The 19940-nt window shown below is 40.7% G+C and overlaps 1 protein-coding gene across 2 annotated transcripts in view; it reads left to right on the forward strand.

Annotated features, from left to right (window-relative positions):
• CPQ (carboxypeptidase Q) overlaps positions 1–19940 on the forward strand; it is a 342845-nt gene that overhangs the window by 90674 nt on the left and 232231 nt on the right. For both annotated transcript variants that reach the window (XM_081111618.1, XM_081111619.1), the window contains exon 3: positions 3699–3906. In XM_081111618.1, coding sequence (XP_080967744.1) covers positions 3699–3906 — 208 coding nt within the window. The remainder of the gene's footprint in view (positions 1–3698; positions 3907–19940) is intronic.

The following is a 19940-nucleotide window of genomic DNA, read 5'->3' on the forward strand; positions in this document are numbered from 1 at the left end:
GCAGCCGCTACACCCATATGGCTATTAAATTTAAATAGAAATTCATTAAAGGCAATGACATTAAAAATTCAGTTTCTGATCGCATTAGTTTCATTTAAAGTTTTCAGCAGCCCTGTGTGTCCAACGGCTACTGAGTTATCACCGAGATAGAACATTGCCAACATGACATACAATTCTATTAGCATTTGTTCTTCTGCATGTTGCCTTCTTGTACTGTTGCTATCCTCTTCCAAACCTCTCTTCCTTTTATTTGTTGTTTCTCATAGTTTATAGGCTTAAATACTAGCTTTCGCATTCTGTGTCAAGTAAGGGTCACTAGGCTGTAAGAGAGAGAAAAAGAGCGTTCTGAGCTTTCACACTTGGAACTTGTATTTCTGTGCTGACCGCCAAGGCCTTTTGTGCTTGGCTATTATTGTGCAGCTGTGCTCTGGTGGCAGGAGAATCAGACTTCGGAGTTGTTGAGGGAGAAGTGCTATCAAACTTTAAGGGTAAAATTGCACTTTTATGGAAAGGCTTTAGCTCCAGCCAAGGATCCCTTATTTGAAGCAGTGCCACTCAAGGAGGTATTTATTGACTAACTGCTACACACACACACACACACACACACACACACACACACACACACACGCCACTGTGGTAGGCCTTGGAGAGTCAAACAAAAATGAACATGGCCCCAAACCCTGAGGAGACCACGGTTTAAGTAGCTGAGAGAGTCTTAATAGGCAGAGTTTCACCGTCCAAGGCCCAGGTCTGCCCAGGACACGCTCAAAGTCCAAAGAAGGGTGATGCATGAATTAGCCCTCCCTGGGGCTGGGAGGAAGGGCTGAGCCAAGAGGCCAGAGGCCAGGGAATGCTTCCTAAAGGAGTGATTTTTAATTGGCAACCTGAGGAAAGAATAGGTGTTTGTCACATGATGAATTAGGGAGAATGGGTTCAACATGACATGATGTACCATAGTGTGAACAAAGACACAGAAGTGAACTTGCATGGTGAGTGGGAATTTTAAGTGTACTATATTGATGGGCTTTGAAAGCAAAGGGATCCAGTGTCTGTAGAGATAGATAGTCTTTGGTATGTAAATGAAGAGGGGTAAGGTGGGGCGGGGGAGATAGTGAAGTGGCTGATCTACTTACTCAGCAGTTCCAATAGTTCAAGCTGGCAGCTCTGTTGACACTTAATGGAGGGACCTGGGCTGGAGCCTGGGGCAGCAATAGTGGTGGGTGACTGGTGGGAGAGATATTTATATCAGTTCAAAAGACAGATAATAAGGGCCTGATGTGAGGGTGTATAATGGGGGGGGGGAGGGGAGGCGGCGGGGGGGTGGGGGGAGGAAACAGGGGACTTGGGTTCAATCAATATGATTAGTGTTTGAGGATTGACTAGACATGAGGGATGAAGAAGACAAAAGAATCAGAGACAAGGCGTAGCTTTCAGGAAAACAGATTAATTTGAACTCTTCTTCCAAGTTCATGGTGATATGTTTTGACCTATAGCTGTTACTAGTGATTTGCATTGGCAACTGTGGCGTCTACGTTAGGTTTCAGCTCTTCAGCACTCTGTCACTCTCCCATTTGTTAAAAGAACTTGAAGCATAGACCAGAGAGAAATACCACACTTGTATGACTTTAATTTTGCAGTGGCTTATAAAAATTTATAGAAATTTGGCTTCATTTCTAGTGGCTCCAATCCAGATGCCAAAATTACCCCATTGCTAGGACGCCCCTTAGGTAAACCATTGAATCTGTTTTTCATTAGGAACGGCTGAAAACCATCAACAAAATTCTCATGCTATGCCACTAATGATGCCAGTCAAGTTTCAAGGTAACTAGACTTTAGAAAGTTATGATTCTCAAAATCTGTCTAGTTGTACCCTTACTTGTATTTTGGCACGTATTTATCATGTGAACAAGTAGTGGCTTCCTTACTTTCCATAATTGCATGTTGCTTTTCTGAGATTATAAATTAAATGTTGAGATCTGAATGTTAGTGGAGACATTCTTACAGATCTGCAATCAATTGCTTTAAAGTAAAAGTGAAAATTCAGTCTGGATGGTGGAAATAGAGTTGGAGAAGAGCCTGCCCGCAGGGTCCATTGTGATGGAATCTACATTGAAAGCAGGAATTCTCTTATAACTGCAGTGTATTTTAAAAGAATTTTCCAAGCAACAGTTAATATTTTAATGACATCTGTTAAGCTTCCAGAAAAACCCAGTTCTCTAGTTTGCAAGATTAAGGAAGGATGCCAAATATATGTTGATACTTTGGTTTTTAACTGACATATTTCATGACTGTGTGTCTAAAGCCACAAAACAGTAGGCGCCTGCCACTTTCTTTTAGGCAGTTATATTTAGCCACTGCATCTGGCCTTTGTTGCTAAATATTTTATTTTATTTTATTTTTTGTTGTTGTTACTCTAACTGCTCCATAAAATTGGATCTTCAGTGGTCTGGCAGTTTTTGAATGACTTCTCAGAACCTGTGAAACCCTGTTCCCTAATCAGGAAGATCCGGGAAGACTTGTGGTCTGAGGAAAGATAGCATGCCTCTTCTAAATGAGACAGCAGGATCACAGGACAGCTATACAAGATCTTCAAAAATGTTATGTGAAGAATCGTGATGTAGTTGGTGTGAACAAGTAAATTGAGAGCATGGGAAATTTCCACGTCCTCTATGAGTGTTTTGTACAAAGGGGGAAAGAAAACAAGCTGACTTTTTGTGGTTCTTGGGAAAGGTTACATTGACTATTTGTTAAAAGTTAATGAAGATCACCCCGGCTAGTGTGATTCAGTGGTTGAGTATCAACCCATGAACCAGGTGGTCCCTGATTCCATTCCTGGTCAGGGCATGCAGGAGGCAGCCAATCCATATGTCTCTCTTAATGATGTTTCTATCTCTCGATCTCTCTCCCATCCTTGTCTCTCTAAAATCAATAAAAACATATATATTTTAAAAAGTGTCCCTAATCAGTTTGGCTCAATGGATAGAGTGTTGGCCCATGGACTGAAGGGTCCTGGGTTCAGTTTTGGTCAAGGGCACATACCTCGATTGCAGGTTTGATCCCCAGCCCTGGTAGGGGTGCGTGCAGGAGGCAACCAATCTATGTGTTCTCTCTCACATTGATGTTTCTCTTTCTGTCTCTTCCCTCCCTTCCACTCTTTCTAAAGGCCAATGGAAAAATATCCTCTGGTGAGGATTAACAACAACAATGAAAAAGTTAGTGAACATCATTGGCTTCTAAGAACATTCTTTATAAATGACCATCCTTTGTATGATGTCATGAAGGAAGGTTGTATAGCAACATATCAAAATAGTTTTATGAAAAGATAAATATGTCTTTCATTAATCCCAAGGGGAGCTTCCTAAAATGAATTTTGTTTATAAAATAATTCATGTCATTCTGTGAAATTTGTGACTTCTTAGGGTGGGAAAGAAGGGGAAAAACCCTATCTTTTCAAGCCACTTGCAATTTAACACCAGCTGGTCAAGTGAGTTGTATGCTACAACCTCATGAATTGTTCTCTCTCTTGGGAAACTGGCTAACCCCCACAATCTTTCTCCCATGGCAAATGGCTGTAACACTTTGATCTACTCAAACAGTTTTCCAGATGTAGCAGATAGAGCATATGTGACCTTTCGCGCGCCAGTCCAACCTGGCTGATCGGAAAGTATAAGTTAATCTCATATGACTTTTATTTCTAGGCATTACGGCAGAAGTTCTGGTGGTGACCTCTTTCGATGAACTGCGGAGAAGGGCCCAAGAAGCAAGAGGGAAGATTGTTGTTTATAATCAGCCTTATACCAACTACTCCAACACAGTGAAATACCGAGTCCAGGGGGCAGTGGAAGCTGCCAAAGTGGGGGCTTTGGCATCCCTCATTCGATCGGTGGCTTCCTTCTCCATTTACAGGTTTGTCATGATGCTGCTTTGAAATCCTTTAAAAACACACACCCCAAAACAGAGTTTTCCATGTAAGAGAAGCCCTTATGAAATGAAAACAAACCATTCAAATGAAAAAAACCGTTAGCTCATGGAATTTCCCCTAGCCCACATTTGGTCATTGGTTTGTAATATCTAATCTGGCCTTTTCGGGATTCCAGGCATCATTCGTGCATTCTTTAAAAAACTTTCCACATTTGTGATGATCCCATAACATTCCTTATATAACCAGTATATTATGTATTTTCATTAGTGGGAGAACTGAATTCACGTCTGTGTCTCATCAAAGACTCTTTGATGACTTCAGAGAAAGCCAGGCTCTTTCCATTGTTGCTAGAGAAGTGAAATAAAAACCAAGTGGGCAATATGCTGGGCCGTCTATGGTGCAGAATTGAGGAAGCAGAGGATGTTGGGTATAGAACTGGTTCAGCCCTTGTAAAACTGAGTGGCTTTGGGAAATGTTCTTCAACCATCTGGGCCTCGGCATTCTCTTCTATTAATGGGTGATGATGAGTAAAAAATTTACAAAATTATTTTAAGGACAAATGAGGTAAACTTATGAAAGACACGTTTATTTATAAAGGTCTTTATAAATGTTCGGTGGTGGTATGTGAGGGCAACATAAGTTTTGTCTTTTTCTTTGTGGTTCTGATGGCAGTAATTTGCAAAGTGCTTTATTGACCCTCAGTCTTAGGATGAAATTCAGCATTGCAGTGGATAAAAAGGTCTAAAAATTGACCTGCAGACATTTGGCCCAGTGGTCGGCAAACTCATTAGTCAACAGAGCCAAATATCAACAGTACAACGATTGAAATTTCTTTTGAGAGCCAAATTTTTTAAACTTAAACTATATAGGTAGGTACATTGTTATTAACTTAATTAGGGTACTCCTAAGGCTTAGGAAAAGCCCCACTCGAGGGGCCAAAGAGCCGCATGTGGCTCGCGAGCCGCAGTTTGCCGACCACTGGCCTAGTTGAATAGCTACATGTGGTAGTGTCACACATTAAGGATAAAATATTGGAGAAATATGGATATAAGGAGCACCATTTTAGTGTTATAGCCTGATCTTGTTCAGATAAATGCAAAAATAATTGCACGTAGAGTTTATTTGGTTCTCAAGACTAGATCTTCAGTTATCTACTACAAAGGAAAGCTTATTCTGCACAGTTACTATATGGTGCTGGAAACATAGCTACTTGACCTTAATTAGCACCCTACACCCTTGTAAATAAAATAATTGAGGAGGGTACATTAGCAAGTAGGAAATCAAGTCAGAAGGAGTTGTCCAAAAGTGCAGAGAAGGAAAGGGACCTTTTTTTAAATTTTTTTTTTATGGGGGTTAAATATCTTCCCAGGGGAAGAAGATGGGACATGTGAAGACCACCTGTTAGAAGTTTTATGAGAGAAAGTCTAGTCCACTCATGTCATAGTGCTAGAAATAATGTTCTTTGTAGAGTCTTTAAAGGTTTGGTGGCTAGTGAAATAATGATTAGACCATATTCTTTTGGATGGTAAATCTTCCCAGGAGAGAAGTCCTAAAATGGCTAGCTTATGTCCCAGAATGCCTCAATCACCCCTTAGAATAACATACTGAGGAAGCTGTTGCCATTCACCATGATTTCACTGGTCATGAGACCTAAATTATGGAGCTAGTGTTTTGCTTTGGGAAACTGGGCGACTGCCAGCAATATTTATTTAAGAACTACTACTCATAAGACTAATAAATTCCCAGATGACTTAATGCACTGCTGTCTGCCAGAGTTAATTGGCTTTTTTCTTTTTCTTTCTGGTGTAATGAAGACGTTTGGAAACCCAGACTATAACCCAGGAGCCCCAGAAAAATTTTGTCCAGCATAGGACTTAGAAATCTGTTGTTAGCCTCTAAGATTTGGGGTCAGCAACTTGTAGTGTATATTAAGAAGACATTTTTATGAATATTGCTGGATCTAGACTGATTATATTTTTTTTCTTGATTTTATAGCCAACCATATTTCACGGGACTCTTGACTCTAATAACTCCATATTTTCAACATTTATAAATACATAATAACCTTGCCCTTTACTTAGTACTTAGATTAGGATCTTTCACATATGTCATCGTATTTGTTGACAGCGACCCAAGGGACCAAGCAGAAGGAGCCTTATTATCCCTATTTTATAGGTAGGGAAATAAAAGTTCAAAGAATTAAGCATATTTACATGTTTAAGTCTTATAGCCTGAAAAATTAAAACCAAATGAAACAAATTCTGCCTCTTTGTCCACTTTTAGCTAATTGTTTCTTAGAGTCAGTTTTCCTTAAAGAGTGTTTTATATTCCTTCCTATCTCTAATTCTTCATCTCTTATACACTCTGCAGACCATTTTAAACTGGCTTTTGCCAGTATTGAATGGAACTTGTTAAGGTCACAAATAGTTGACTAATTGTCAAACATAATGGACATTTTTTAGGCCACCATATTACTTTATCTCTTGACTGCTTTTCTAATATCTTCTCTAATATCTTCTCTTTCTCGCTCCCTCCTTCCCTCTCTCCCTCTCACCCCTTCTTCCCCACTTCCTTTCCTATTTCTCTGGCTTGTCACTCAATATTCTACCTGAGCAACCCCTTATGCTTGTGGCTTCAACCACCTCTCCTATCCTTACTACTGCCTGAGCTCCAGACCCTTATGTCCAACTACCTGCTGATTCTTCTGTGGATGTTTCATAGTTATCTCAGTGTTAGTTTCTTTCACAATCAAACTCATCCTTTCACTTCTTTCTCCTACATTTTCTATCTTCATGAAGAGAATGTCATCTGTTCTGCCTTTAAATTAGATGTTCTTGATTACTTTTTTCTTCCCTTATTCATTATTTTTACTAATTACTCCATGTCCTGGGTTCATTCATTTCAACAAGTACATATTTAGCAGCTCCATTTCCCAATGTCACTCTGTATTCTAGGAGTCAGGAATCGCTGACATTTGCCCAGTGTGCCACATTTCCTCAAAGTTTGCAAGTGCTTTCTCCTCAACATCCTTTTTCCTTTCTCACTGCCTCACAATGTCCCTCAAGATTCATCTTAAGTGTTTCTTCTTTTGCGAAGCCCTTCCTGATATTCAACTCCAGCCCAGGTGAGGTACCTCTTTCTGGTAGTGCCACATCATCTTGTGCATACTCTAGATCATAATGTCTTGGAGGTCGTTTGGGTTCGTGCTTTGAAAGGGTAGACAAACTGTCATACAAACAACTTCAAATCTTGGTCACTTAACACAATAGCAGTCAATTTCCTGCTCACAGAATAGTTTCAAGTATGTGGTCAGCAGGTGGCTTTCTGCTTCTTCCCATCCTGTGGCTCCTTCACCAATAAGATCTCAGAGTCCTTGGCATACAGCTGGCAAATAAGGAGATAGAAAGAGAAAGTTCACAATCAAGAGGGAGGTTTGCCATGGCCAGGCCTGGATATTTCCTACCTCACTTACACTCACATTTCGCTGGCCAGAAGGTAGTTACGTGGAGGTTAGGAAATGTGTTCTACCTTAATGCCAATTTTGGCAAAGTATTTCAGTCTGCCCCAATTGCCTGTAAGTTTCAGAAAGACAAGGATTATATATATTTACTTCTCTGTCTCCATAATTTAGTAAAATTTTTGTTATATAATAATCCCCCAGGAAATGTCTATTGAAGGAATGAACTTGTCTGAGATTTATAGTTAATTACGGCAGGGCTCTTATGACAAACTGATCTTGAGTGCCCTCGGACCAAGCTGTGTGCGTCTGTATGGAAAGTTCAAGACAACTTGAACTTTCAGGGCACTTTGCTCTGTATTTGGAGGAAAATATGTCAGATTATATCTTTTTTTCTGCCATAACATTCATGAAAAAAAGTGTTTTGAGTTTGAGTGAGTAAAATAGCTCCCCTCTCTCTGACGGGCTGTTCCCATTAGCTCTGTGGGAGTGGGTGATGTTGAACTCTGTTGTGTAGAAGTCAGCAACACTAGAGCACAGAATAGAAATTATAATTTATTGCTGCTTGACTTTAAAATTAGAGAATCTCCTGAAGAACAGGAAATGTGTCTTATCAGTTTGGTTTGACACTTGTCAGTGCAGTTATCTGTGTTTGTCTGCCATTTTGGAAGTACAGCAGTCACATGGTTGCATGATAGAGGACCTCAGAAGACATCTTACCAGCACTATCTCCTGTATTCATGTTATTAGTGTTCTAGTGCACAAATTTACTTCATAGAGATTTTTTTCTTTAATGATGATTTTTTTTCTTTTGTTTACCATGAAGTATCCCCTGGGATCCAATTAGATTTTTTTTCAGTTTTTCTGAAATATGTAAAATACCTGTTGCCTTTGTCATAGGATATTTTAAGGATAAATGTAGTTAATATAAGGTATTTAAGTTTTGCAGAGGAAAACTTCTTTATAGAACCATTTTAATACATTATTTCTTAATTTAATCGTTTAGGTAAATGTTTATTGAGAGCTTACTAGTTGCTCAGAAGTTGCCAAGGACTAGGGTTACTCAGCTGAATTAAACATTTTTTTTGTCCCTTAAGAACATTCTATTTGGCTAAAAGAGAGAAGGGTAAGCTTAAATTATAGATGATTAGAGTAATATGTTTTTTATTTAGTGCTAAGTGCATGATTGGGGGAAACAGATGAATGAAGAACATTAATATTTATTAAGCACTTTCTTTATACTATGCTTCTCAGAGGCTTAAATAGTTCATTCATTTAACTGTTATGCAACCCAATACAATAAAATAGATATTGTTAATGAAAGGGTGAGGGCTACGCCCTCCATCTTACCCTGGATCCTCCATTTTGGGGCAGCAGCCTTAGCCATGTTCTCGGCAAGGAGCTTCTTCCCGGAAGCCCAAGCCTCTGCTAGCCACACCTAGGATTTCTTTAAACTAATCAATGATAATCAAGGGAAGTGCGTGCCATAGATATGACCACATCCTGTGTAACAAGACACCGACTTGCGCCCGGCCAATCGGCAGGGCCCACAGTCCTCTCTCCTCCCTTTACTCCAATCCCCCTATAAAACCCCTCTCCACACAGAGCTAGCTCTCTCTGCCACTTGCCGCTGCGTCGGTGAGTGTGGTCAGGGTGCTGAGCTAGCTCGAATAAAGACTCTTTGCTTTTGCATCGGACTCGGCTGGCTCCCTGGTGGGCTTTTGGGGATCCTGAAATCTGGGCTTAACATTATCTTTCTTTTACTGAAGGGGAAACTGGTTCAGAATGGTTAAATGGCTAGTCAAGTTACACAACTAGTGAAAGAGCTAAGAGTCATACTCAAAGTCTCTAGTTCTAAATGCTAAGCACTTTATTTTTTATTTTTTTATTTTATTGATTAAGGTATTACATATGTGTCCTTATCCTTCCATTGCCCCCCTACCTCCCACTCATGCCCTCACCCTCCTGGTGCCTGTGTCCATTTGTTAGGCTTATATGCATGCATATAAGTCCTTTGGTTGATCTCTTCCCCTTACCCCCACCCTCTAGAATACACCAAGCAACCTGGAGAGCGAATGCTATAGGAATCTAGAAGAGATAGTAGATTAGAGATAGTCTGATTAGGGCAGGCTTCACTGAGATATGGGTTTTGGGTGTACTCCATGAAAAAGTTACTTGAATAAGAGAAAGAAAGTGGAAAGACATGCCTCACCTGATCAAGGCAAGAAGGTGGGAGTATATAATGCACTTGGGTAATACAAAAGCAGACCAGTTTGGCTGAAGCCAGAAGGTTTCATAGGAGATCAGAGGAATATTATTGTGGGATGAGAGGAAGAGACCAGGTTATAAGAACCCAAAGTTCTAGGCTGGGGAGGAGTTTTTAAGTGTAATGTGGAGGAAATGGGGAATCACTGAATGGAGGGTGATATCTGAGAGTACTGTTTCTCTAAATGTGGTCCCTGGAACACCATCATCAACCTCATCTGGGAGCTTGTTGATATGCAAATTATCAGGCCCCATTTGAAACCCATTAAATTAAAAAATGCTTGGGTGTGGGACTCGTGGTTCAACCAGCATCCCCAGGTGATTCTGATGCAAGTTAAAGTTGGGGAACAAATGTTGAGAAAAATGAATCTGGTGACTGTACATAGCATGCTTTGAGAAGAAAAGAGAATACTGTTCTAATAATGCAGATGTGATATAATGAGAGCATAGATGATGGCAATGGGAATGGAGAGGGACAGCAGGAGGGATAAAATTACCAGAACTGGTTCCATTTGATGGGGAAGCTGGAGAAGTCCACCTTTACAATAGGCAAGGATTAAAAACGATAGGATGAATCTGTTCAGTTCGGCCCAATGTTTTAAAGTCATGAGTTATACATAAAAATAAGTGTATGTGGTTTGCAGGGAAAAACCAGGTCTGGCTACAACAGCAAACTTCAGCCAAGGAAATTAGCTACTAAGTCCTTTTGTCGATGGGATGTGTCCTCTCCAGTCTGCCTCAGTTTCCGTTCCCCTCCGCCTGGCTTGGGGACTGGAGAGTAATGAGAAATACAGGTTTCAGAAGAGGGAGCTGATTTGAAGGCACCGTGATCGGTTTGGCTTTTAGACATTTTCAGTTTGAAGCGACTACGAAACAGTCCCATTAATCTGGTTTTTATATTTTGTAAGGAACACAGTTAAGCATTTCCATTTCTCTATTACCCACTTTTTGGATCACCCACGGCAGTTTAAAATTCTAGGCTGGCTTTCTTGCAATGCAGTGTACCTTGGGACCTCTGCCTCCTGCTTTCTCAACACGCCAGCTCAACAATACAATGTAATTGTTATATTAGCCCAAGTAAAATATAATTTAGAAAGTAATTCTCTTGAGGCCAAATTGTCTGTTGTACTCCCGTTGCCAAATATACCTTTTTTTTTTCTAGTTATTTTCTCCATTGCCCAAGATAATTGAACACAGACTAAATTTTAATCAGCAAAGAAAGCAAAAGGCTGTCCCTTCACTTTACTGTGAAAATTGCATCCCCACACTGGGTAAGAACTCACTGAAGTGGGAATGAGTTGTTGATAGAACTTGGCTTTATGAATACTACTGGTTTATGTTTTCTGTCACTTGGCTTTTGTGTGCTGTGTGGAGAGGTATAGTGAAGAGGAGGAGAAAGGCAATCCAGTGTGAAGATGACTAAGATCTGATCAAACATTCAGCCGGAGAGACTTGAGTGAGTCCAGGTGATGTTTATGGAGTGTCACAGAGGGAGGGTGTCATACCATCTGGTGAGAGCGCCGTGGAAAAGTATAAATCAGTCCCTGTAATGATCATTAATAGAGTCGATAAATGACATCACATAAGCACTGGTTGGGTTACATCCAGAGAGTTAAATAGCTTCAAAGAGGGCCCTGATTAAAGACATTACAATTTATGGAACATTCTTCATCCTGATGAGATTTAACATGAACATTTCTGTAATCAGAGGGCCAGCTAAAAACATTCAACGCAGAGATGAAATGTCTTAAGAGGTTGATTTTGGAAACCCAGTGGTCCTCAGAGAAAAGAGCTGGTTCCCCGCCCCCCCCCCCATGGTTTTTTAATGGGAGATTATTAATGCTGCTACTTCACACTTCCACTTCCTAGGATTTCTGATGTCCTGGTGGTTTAGTCTTTGGTGTGACCTTAGCGTAATTAGCTCTCACGCTTGATTTATATTGTGTTGAAATATTGTTGCATTCGGGGGGGCACACGTGATTACAAAAGAAGGAAAGTACCGGTGACTCACAATGGTGCAAACTGGGCCAGCCTCAGTGTGTTGGTTGTTTTCCTTCCTTATTTTTTGGTGTGTTTTTTTGTTTTGTTTTTTGCTGAGTTCACTTGGAGTCTCCTGACAGATGCACAGTAATCAAGCAGAATGCCAGTCCTCATCATTTATGCAGGTGGAGGGCCACTGTGCCCCCAAGGGGGCAAACCAGGGAAGATGAACACTGAAGGCTGCCATTTTTTTTTCTTCTCATCATCGGTTTCCCCCTCTCTCTGATTTTTAAAAGGCAGGTTCTTTGTTTAGAAGGCCTTTGTTAGAAATTCCGAAATGTCCTTTAATCACTGAATCCTTATTATTGCTTCAGGTAGTGTGACAGGCATACCAGCTCATAATGGATAGACTCAGGCAGTGGACCCCAGAGCCCCAATTCTGGATCTTTCTTCAGCCACTGGCCAGATGTGTGGTGTTGGCAAGTTGTGTAAACACTGTGTGCCTCAGTTTCATCTGTATGACAGGGGAAATAACTGTACCTTCTTCCAGGCGTTGTGTGAGGATTAAACGAGACGTTATTATTGCCTAGTACATAGTGTTACATACATGTAAAATGTTATTACTATACCGTTTTGCTAACTCACAACTAGATGTACTTATTGAATAAAAGAGGAAAGGAGGGACGGAGAAGGAAAAGAAGAAGGAAGAAAGGAAGGAAGAGAAAGAAAATTTTAACTTATTTCATATCACTGTTATAATCGTAGGTATCTGGTTGGGAGACATCCCCTAACATCGTATTGCCATTTTGATCTCCATCTCTGTAGTTTGTCCAAACTCTGTTGGGGTTGTGTGTTCACTAGTCTGTCTCTCTCTCTGGATTGGGAGTTCTCCTGGAGACATACTGTGTTTCTCATTTATCTCCTAACCCCAGGGTTGTGCACAATGCCTGCTGCACAGTCATGCTGGAATAGATGAGAAAAAAAGAATTTAGAGACAGCCTATCTGGTTTGATAACATGTAAATTCAAGGTGTTACCATTTCACATCCACAGAAGTTGAATAATAATATAGATGAGGTGACTAACCTTCTGAATTGCTACTTATCAAAAATAGAATCTCTGGAACCTGAGAGGAGGCTATATAGTTATGTAAATGTTGGCAAAGTATTGCAAACTGCATATTACTGTGGTGCTCTGTGAAGCTGCTATAATTAATGGTCTGTTTGCATTCCTAGTACAGACTGTCATTTTTCATCAGCTTATAACCTTGATATAAAAATGTATTCTTGGGGCTATTTTGCATTCATAATTTTAAAACATATATAAATGTTCACCATCTACTTTCCAGCTTTCTGATTATCAAAAGCAAATGCTTAAAAGTCACATCACTGTGGCGTGTTTTTCTGAATCTCTGCTGGCAAAAAGAAATGAATGCATTTTGAATTTAGGTTTCAGGATTATGACAGTGTTGTTTGCTTGTGCAGTGCCCTTTGAAAAATGTCTAGTTTAGCATCTGAACCAAAATAATTTTGAGTAGCCTGAAGTCAGTCTTTTATAATTGCATGTGCTTTTGTTCTCTCTCTCTCTCTCTCTCTCTCTCTCTCTCTCTCTCTCTCTCTTTCTCTCTCTTTCGCTTTCTCGCTTTCTCATCAAAGCTAAAGGTGAATCTTGCTAATGTCCTTTTGCATCCAAATGACCCTTCAGCTTCTTTAGCCTCCTGAAGAAAGTACCAACCAGAAGGTACTACAGGGAAGGTTTGGCTACTTACAAAGGCAACACTGTGTGCAGTAGGATTTGGAATCAGACAGACCTGGCTCAAATGCAGGCTCTGCCACTCAGAGGTTGTGTGACCTTATGTACATTACTTAACCACTCCGAGCCTGTTTTCTCATTCGTAACTTGGGGAGAATACTGTTTACCTCTTAGAGTGGTTGAGAGAATAAAATGCACTAAGGAAACCTTTGGAGCAGCAGTCGCCAACTGGTGGTTCGTGAGGTCCGAAAGGTTGGCGACCGCTGCCCTAGACATAGAACCTGACGCATGGGAAGTAATCAGTGACATATAACTGACATCTTACCTTGATCGTGGTCATTATCTTATCGTTGTTATCATCATTAGATAATGGTAGGACTAAGCAGGTAGGTAGATATGAACTGACCTGTCTTAAAAAGCAGCCGATCCAGAATGCTCCTCAGTGCGGGCTCCAGAGACCTTGGTTCTGTTTAACTCCTGGTTTCAGTAACTCACTGTTGTAGTTTCCCTCAGTCTTTGGCTTAAAACTCTTCCCCGTCTTTTCCACTCATTTTGGCCTGCACTGAATGCTTGGGGCTGCTCTTGCATGTCATGCCAAGATGTGGTGACTTGGACCAGGTATCAGTGGCCAGTTGACCAGGATGAACCAAGTGTTTTAAATACCTTTCAGGCTATTTTCTACCTCAGGGCCTTTGCACTCACCCCTCTGTCTGGAATGGCGCTTTCCCAGCTTTTTCTATGGCTGCTTTCTTTCAATCTTCAAATCTCAATGGAAAGGTTTTGTGTTTTTTTTCCGAGAGGTCTTTCCTGACTCCCCTAAGTAGAGTTCGTTCTCTCTCTCCCTCTCCCTCTCCCTCTCCCTCTCCCTCTCCCTCTCCCTCTCCCTCTCCCTCTCCCTCTCCCTCTCCCTCTCCCTCTCCCTTTCCCTCTCCCTCTCCCTCTCCCTCTCCCTCTCCCTCTCCCTCTCCCCCCCTCTTTAATTCTCTTACCTAGCATCCACTCTGTATACTCACAGTCTTAATAACATTTGGCAACTTCTTCCTATCCATCCACCTCTCTACTTACTTGTTAGTATGTGTCTCTCTACGAGAATGTAAATTCCATGAGGACTGGGACCTGCCTTTTCTGTATGACATTGTATTCTCAGTACACAGACGATTGCTGGGTACATGACAGGAACTCAGGAGATATTTTTTGAATGAATAACTAGTAAGAAAAATCATCTAAGGTCAAAAGAATAGAGAACCAACTATAAACGAATATATAGTGAATCATGTCTATTTTCTGAAGCCACATTCTAAAGCACAGATTTTTTTTCCCCCAACTTTTTTTTTTTTTAAAAAAAAATATCAATCTGTGGTAAAGTTGAAATGACTCATATACTCTTTAAGAGAAGTTGCCTAACTTTTTCCAGCGAGGTGACAGCATTTTACATTGCCACCAGCCATGTGTGAGGGTTCCGGTTACTCCACATTCTCACTAAAATTTGGTGGTGTCAGTCTGTTTAATTTTAGCCATCCTGGTGGGTGTTTAGGGCACCTCACTGAAGTGCTGATCTGCGTGTCCCTGATGACTAATGATGTCGACCCTCTGTCATGTGCTCATTGGTCATTTCTGTCTTCCTTTGTGAAAAGTCTGTTCAAGTGTGTTGCCCATTTTGTAATTGGGGTGTTTTAAAAACATTGAGTAGTAGGAATTCTTTATGTGTTCTAGATACATTTTCAGACAGATGCTTTGCAAATATTTTCACCCAATTGGTGTCTTGCCTGTTCTTTGTTTGTTTTGTGTTTTGGCTTAACTGTCTTTTGATGAGAAGTTTTAAATTTTGATGAATTTTAACTTATCAGTTTTGCGTTGCTTTCTGTGTCCACTCATAGGCCCTTCACCCACATTCAGTATTTTACATTTTACCACATTTGCACGTGCTCTCACATTTTCGGAACATATGAAAGTAAGGTAGATACCACCTTGAAAACACTTTACCCATAAGCACATTAACATGCATGGCATTGCGTAATAACAAGGGCCTTCTCTAGCATAATGCAAGACCGCTCTCCTACCAATGCCATTTTGGATTGTTCTATAAATGTTACATAATGTCTAGTCCATCCACATTTAGATTTCCCCAATTGTCCCCCACTCTCAATATTTCCCTGCTTTAAAAAAATTCCAGAATGCAGTCAGAGACACATATTCCATTTAGTTGCCGTGTGTCTGTAGTCTCCTTTACTCTGGAATTGTTCCCCCGCCTTTTGATATTTCATTACAATATCAAAATTCATTTGAAGAATAGATAGGGCAGCCATCTGCACAGTGTACCTCAGTTTGGAGTTATTGTTTCCTTTTACTAGATTCAGATTAAATATTTTTGGCAAGAATTCTGTACAGATAATGTTGTGTCCCTCCTATTGCATTACGCAAGGAAACAAGTATCAGTTTTCCTTATTGGTGAGGCTCAGTTTGATCACTTGTCTAAGGCAGTGTCTCTGGATTTCTTCACCTGAAAGGCCCTTGGTGAGATGTGTTGAGATTTTGTGAATCTTATTTTACCCAGTGAAATTTTGCCCCATGAAAATTTAGCATGTGTTGAGGGAGCCTTACCTGAATCAACCATTACATTGCTGGTTGCAAATGTTTTTCTAATTCATTTATTCCTGTTACATGTATTAACTGGCACCCTTTTGTAAAGAAGAGCCTCCACCCTTCTTCTTTTTGATGGTTTCATGAATGTTTAAAAGTATATGTATTAAAATTCATTACTGTCATTTTTTTTGATAAAGCATCGAAAAATCCAAAATGCTTGTCAAAGCGAGTATTTTATAAGCTTGAACATTTGAAGCATTGAAAGGAATTCACTTTTTTTTTTATCCAAAGGAATCCAAATCATTCCAGAGAAGTAGCAGGGTATAATCAATACCATTTCTTCTAAACCTTTTCATTAACAGCATGAGCTTTGGAGTAATAACTCCTGAATATTTTGTTAGTTTACCACTACCAGTGTATACCATATGCAAATTAAGAGCCTTCACCCCATACATAATTGCTAGTAATTGTTAAATGAGCAAAAATCTGAAATCTAGCTATTGCTTCTGTGTTTCTCTAGTTTTTCTTTTATTTATTTATTTTTTTGCTATGCAGTGCTCATTTTGAGGTACATGTTTTCAAAGAGTCCTTTTTGGGAGGAATACATGCCTCTGTGTGGGTTTGCAGAAGCCTATAAGGATGTATCTTTGCAGGGAGGGAAAGTTACCTAGTATCTGTGATATAGTACAGAAAACTGCAAATTATTCCCCCCCTCCAACTTTCCCACATCATTAGGGTTATGAGGGGGTCCCTAGCTTGGTTAGTGAGTCCGTGGGATCAAGGAGATCAAACCAGCAACTGTTCAGTGCACAGGATGACCCCCAACCAATTGAGCCACACAGGCCAGGCCACATTGAGCATCTTTTCATATATCTATTGGGGGAGAGCCTATATATCAGCTGCCTGGCTTTCCTCTGGGGCTTGATTTTTACTCTCCAGGGAGGCGAGGCCGGTGAAATGTCATCTTCTCCTGCTAAGAAAAGAAGCTGTGAAACAGATCTTCACTGCGTACACGCCTCATGGTGCTTAGCACCCGCTGCATCCATAACCCCATGGTATATTTAAAATACTGTTCCACTGGAATAATTATTAAAAAGGGGATCTGATTCTCATAAATGCCCTGAATAGGCTTTGTGATGTTACATCAATTTTTATCTTTAATTGGGTTTATTTCCATAAGAACACATGTTTATGGATATATGCCTAAATACTTCCCATACTGCTCTAGATTTTTCTACTGTAAGTTCTAGGAGTCTCTTAATTCCAAATGCAGAAAGGAAAATAGCTAACATATAGTGAACAGCTTTTAAGTATAAGGTGCTTTATTAAGATCACCTCCTTGCAAGAGCCTAGAGAGGCAGGGAGTTCTAGACACATTTTGTATTTGCATAACCTGATCAAGACTGTATCCTAGGACATTTTGAAAAGGCTTTTTCTAAAAAAAAAAAAAAAAACCAACTAGAAATAAAGGGAAAATATTCACAGATACGGGGTTTTGTAAGATAATTTTAGGGAAAGTTATAAAAGAAGCCCAAGTCCAACTGAGACCAGATCAAGAGAACGAAAGGACCAATCTGCCAACAGATATACTAACACCAGCACTAGCGACATCGGCCAGTTTGAAGAGACCTTGACAGTCTTGGGCCCTTTGGTTTGGAAAGTGAATTTTGACGTTTTTCTGTGAGGCCTACTTGTTTCCCATCCTTCCCTCATGTCCCTTACCTTCTTCTCTTTATTCAGTGCCTTCTATTGGCAAAGAACAGTTAATAAGTCAGATTTCCTGGTACCTTCCAACCTGAAAGGTAAAGGCACAGGCAAAGGTTCCTCCTGGACACTATGCTCTCTCTCCTTCCAGAGATTTGCCCCATGGCACCTTCCATCCATTAGCATCACTGCTTTTTCCTGTATTGGCAACTCCCCAAGACCTAGGGAGGAAAGAGCAGATCTGCAGATACGCTGACCTCAAAATCAAGACTGCGTTAATGAACTCACTCAGCCACTTGGCCTTGCCTGTTACGGAAGCCTGTCCAGCTGGGATGGCCAAGAGCATTGACCTCTCCAAAGCAGGTCAGATTTTCCACTGCTGCTTCTTCCTTAATGAAAAACAAAACACCATCCACAGCAAACAGACACGAATGGTACCAGCTTCGGGTGAAGGTAGTTTGTACTATTTTCATATCTCATGTGTTCAACCGTGTGTTCAAATACAAGCATTTGTCTTAACAAATGTGATTGGCAGTGGTGCTTTTCCTTCTTTTTCCACCTTCTGGCATGAAATGTGGAGGTGAGGATAAAAGTACACTGACCCTCAGAAACATCCTCCTGCACTGCGCATTTCCCATCTTCCTGCCCTCCTCCCTGCTTCTGCTCTCCCCTCCCTCTCCCTCTCTCCCTCTCTCCCTCTCCCTCTCTCCCTCTCTCCCTCTCTCCCTCTCTCCCTCTCCTTCTCTCCCTCTCTCCCTCTCTCCCTCTCTCTGCTTCCCTCTCTCCTTCAATTCAGGGCTTGGAGAAATCTTTCACTCTTCTTTTGACAGATGTCAGCTAGGTAATACGAGTCCATTTAAGCTGAACTGTCCAGGGGAAACTAAATTTTCAGGAGAATAGCAATTTGGGTGACAAAGTGCCAGGACACACCAGATGGCACGACTGAAGACACTCTTATCAAGCACCCAGGTCACGATGCGGGTGGCCTGTCTGTCGTCTCTCCCCTGCTCTTACTTGTTCACGGTTACCCCAGTGGAACCTTGAAATACAAGTACGGTTCTTCCTGGAAGTTGTTAAGAAAAAGAGTTGATAGTGACTCAGCATAAGATGCCTACGTCCTTCCGCGGCAAGTAACAGTTAATACATTAGATTTCCTGATGCCTTCCAACTTGAAAGGTAAAGGCCCAGCAGTACCCTCCTGGAAACTATTTATGAAATCTCTCCTTCCATAGCCAGTACTTACTAGTACTTATGCTTAGTACCACTGATGCTTCCCACACCCATTTGGGCACATATTTGAAGAAGCCTTATATTTCTTACTTATACTTATTATCGTTGATGCTTCCCAGACTTGTTAGGGTACATATTTGTATAATATATAAATCCATCACCTATATTTTAAAAAATACTAACATTTTGGACAGTCCCCAATACTGGCTAAAGTTTGGCAATTCTTGGCCTGATATGACTAAAGTGCCCTTAAACATTTTCCCCCATTTGCCACAGTCTGATTGATTTTGCTGGCTCTCACTTGCTGGAAAGAGAATCTATGGCATAAATGTCATGGGAAGGTATTTAGAAGAAGGTAAGATTTTCCTTGGTCCAAGTAGAACATTCTAAAATTCAAGGCCAGGGCACTGTGGCAGGCTCTAATCTATGAATCATTATATTCTTAACATGCCCTAAGAACAGGAAAAGAGAGATCAACCTTTATAGACACAGGCGGAATTTCACCTCTGAACACTGGTAGTTCATGTGACATTTGCTGTTTGCTTATGCTCACAGTGAAATTCTTTGCCTCAGCCTTGCACTGTGCTCTTCCTGGCCACGTAACAGACCTTCTGAGAGAGCAATACAAATTATGTTTTAAGTACACAAACAGCAGATGGTTTTAATACAGGGCATTGATTTTTGTGTGTGTGTGGTTTTGGGGGGTCAATATTTGATTTACATGAGAACCTTTATTTTTCCAGCCTGTAAGCTTTGGCTCTGAATGTACATGTTTTGGAAGGTTTGATGTTAGTAATTCAGTGCTGAAACTTATTCATTGAAAACGCTGATTGTGAATGAAGAAATAAAGTACCCAATGGAGTAGACAACACCCCCTTTTCTTTATTATGTGCTTGGTCTGTAGAATCCCATAGTTGGGCAAAACCAATTGATGGCATTGGACACAGAAATCTGGGCAAAGAGTCTTTTGAGCGGAACTAGTGCAAAAAAACTCAGCAGGGAGAGCCATTGGCCTGTTTTAGGCACTGAACAGAAGCCAGTGTGGCGA

This window comes from Myotis nattereri (genome assembly GCF_964212035.1).
Source record: "Myotis nattereri genome assembly, chromosome: 17".
Lineage (NCBI taxonomy): Eukaryota > Metazoa > Chordata > Mammalia > Chiroptera > Vespertilionidae > Myotis > Myotis nattereri.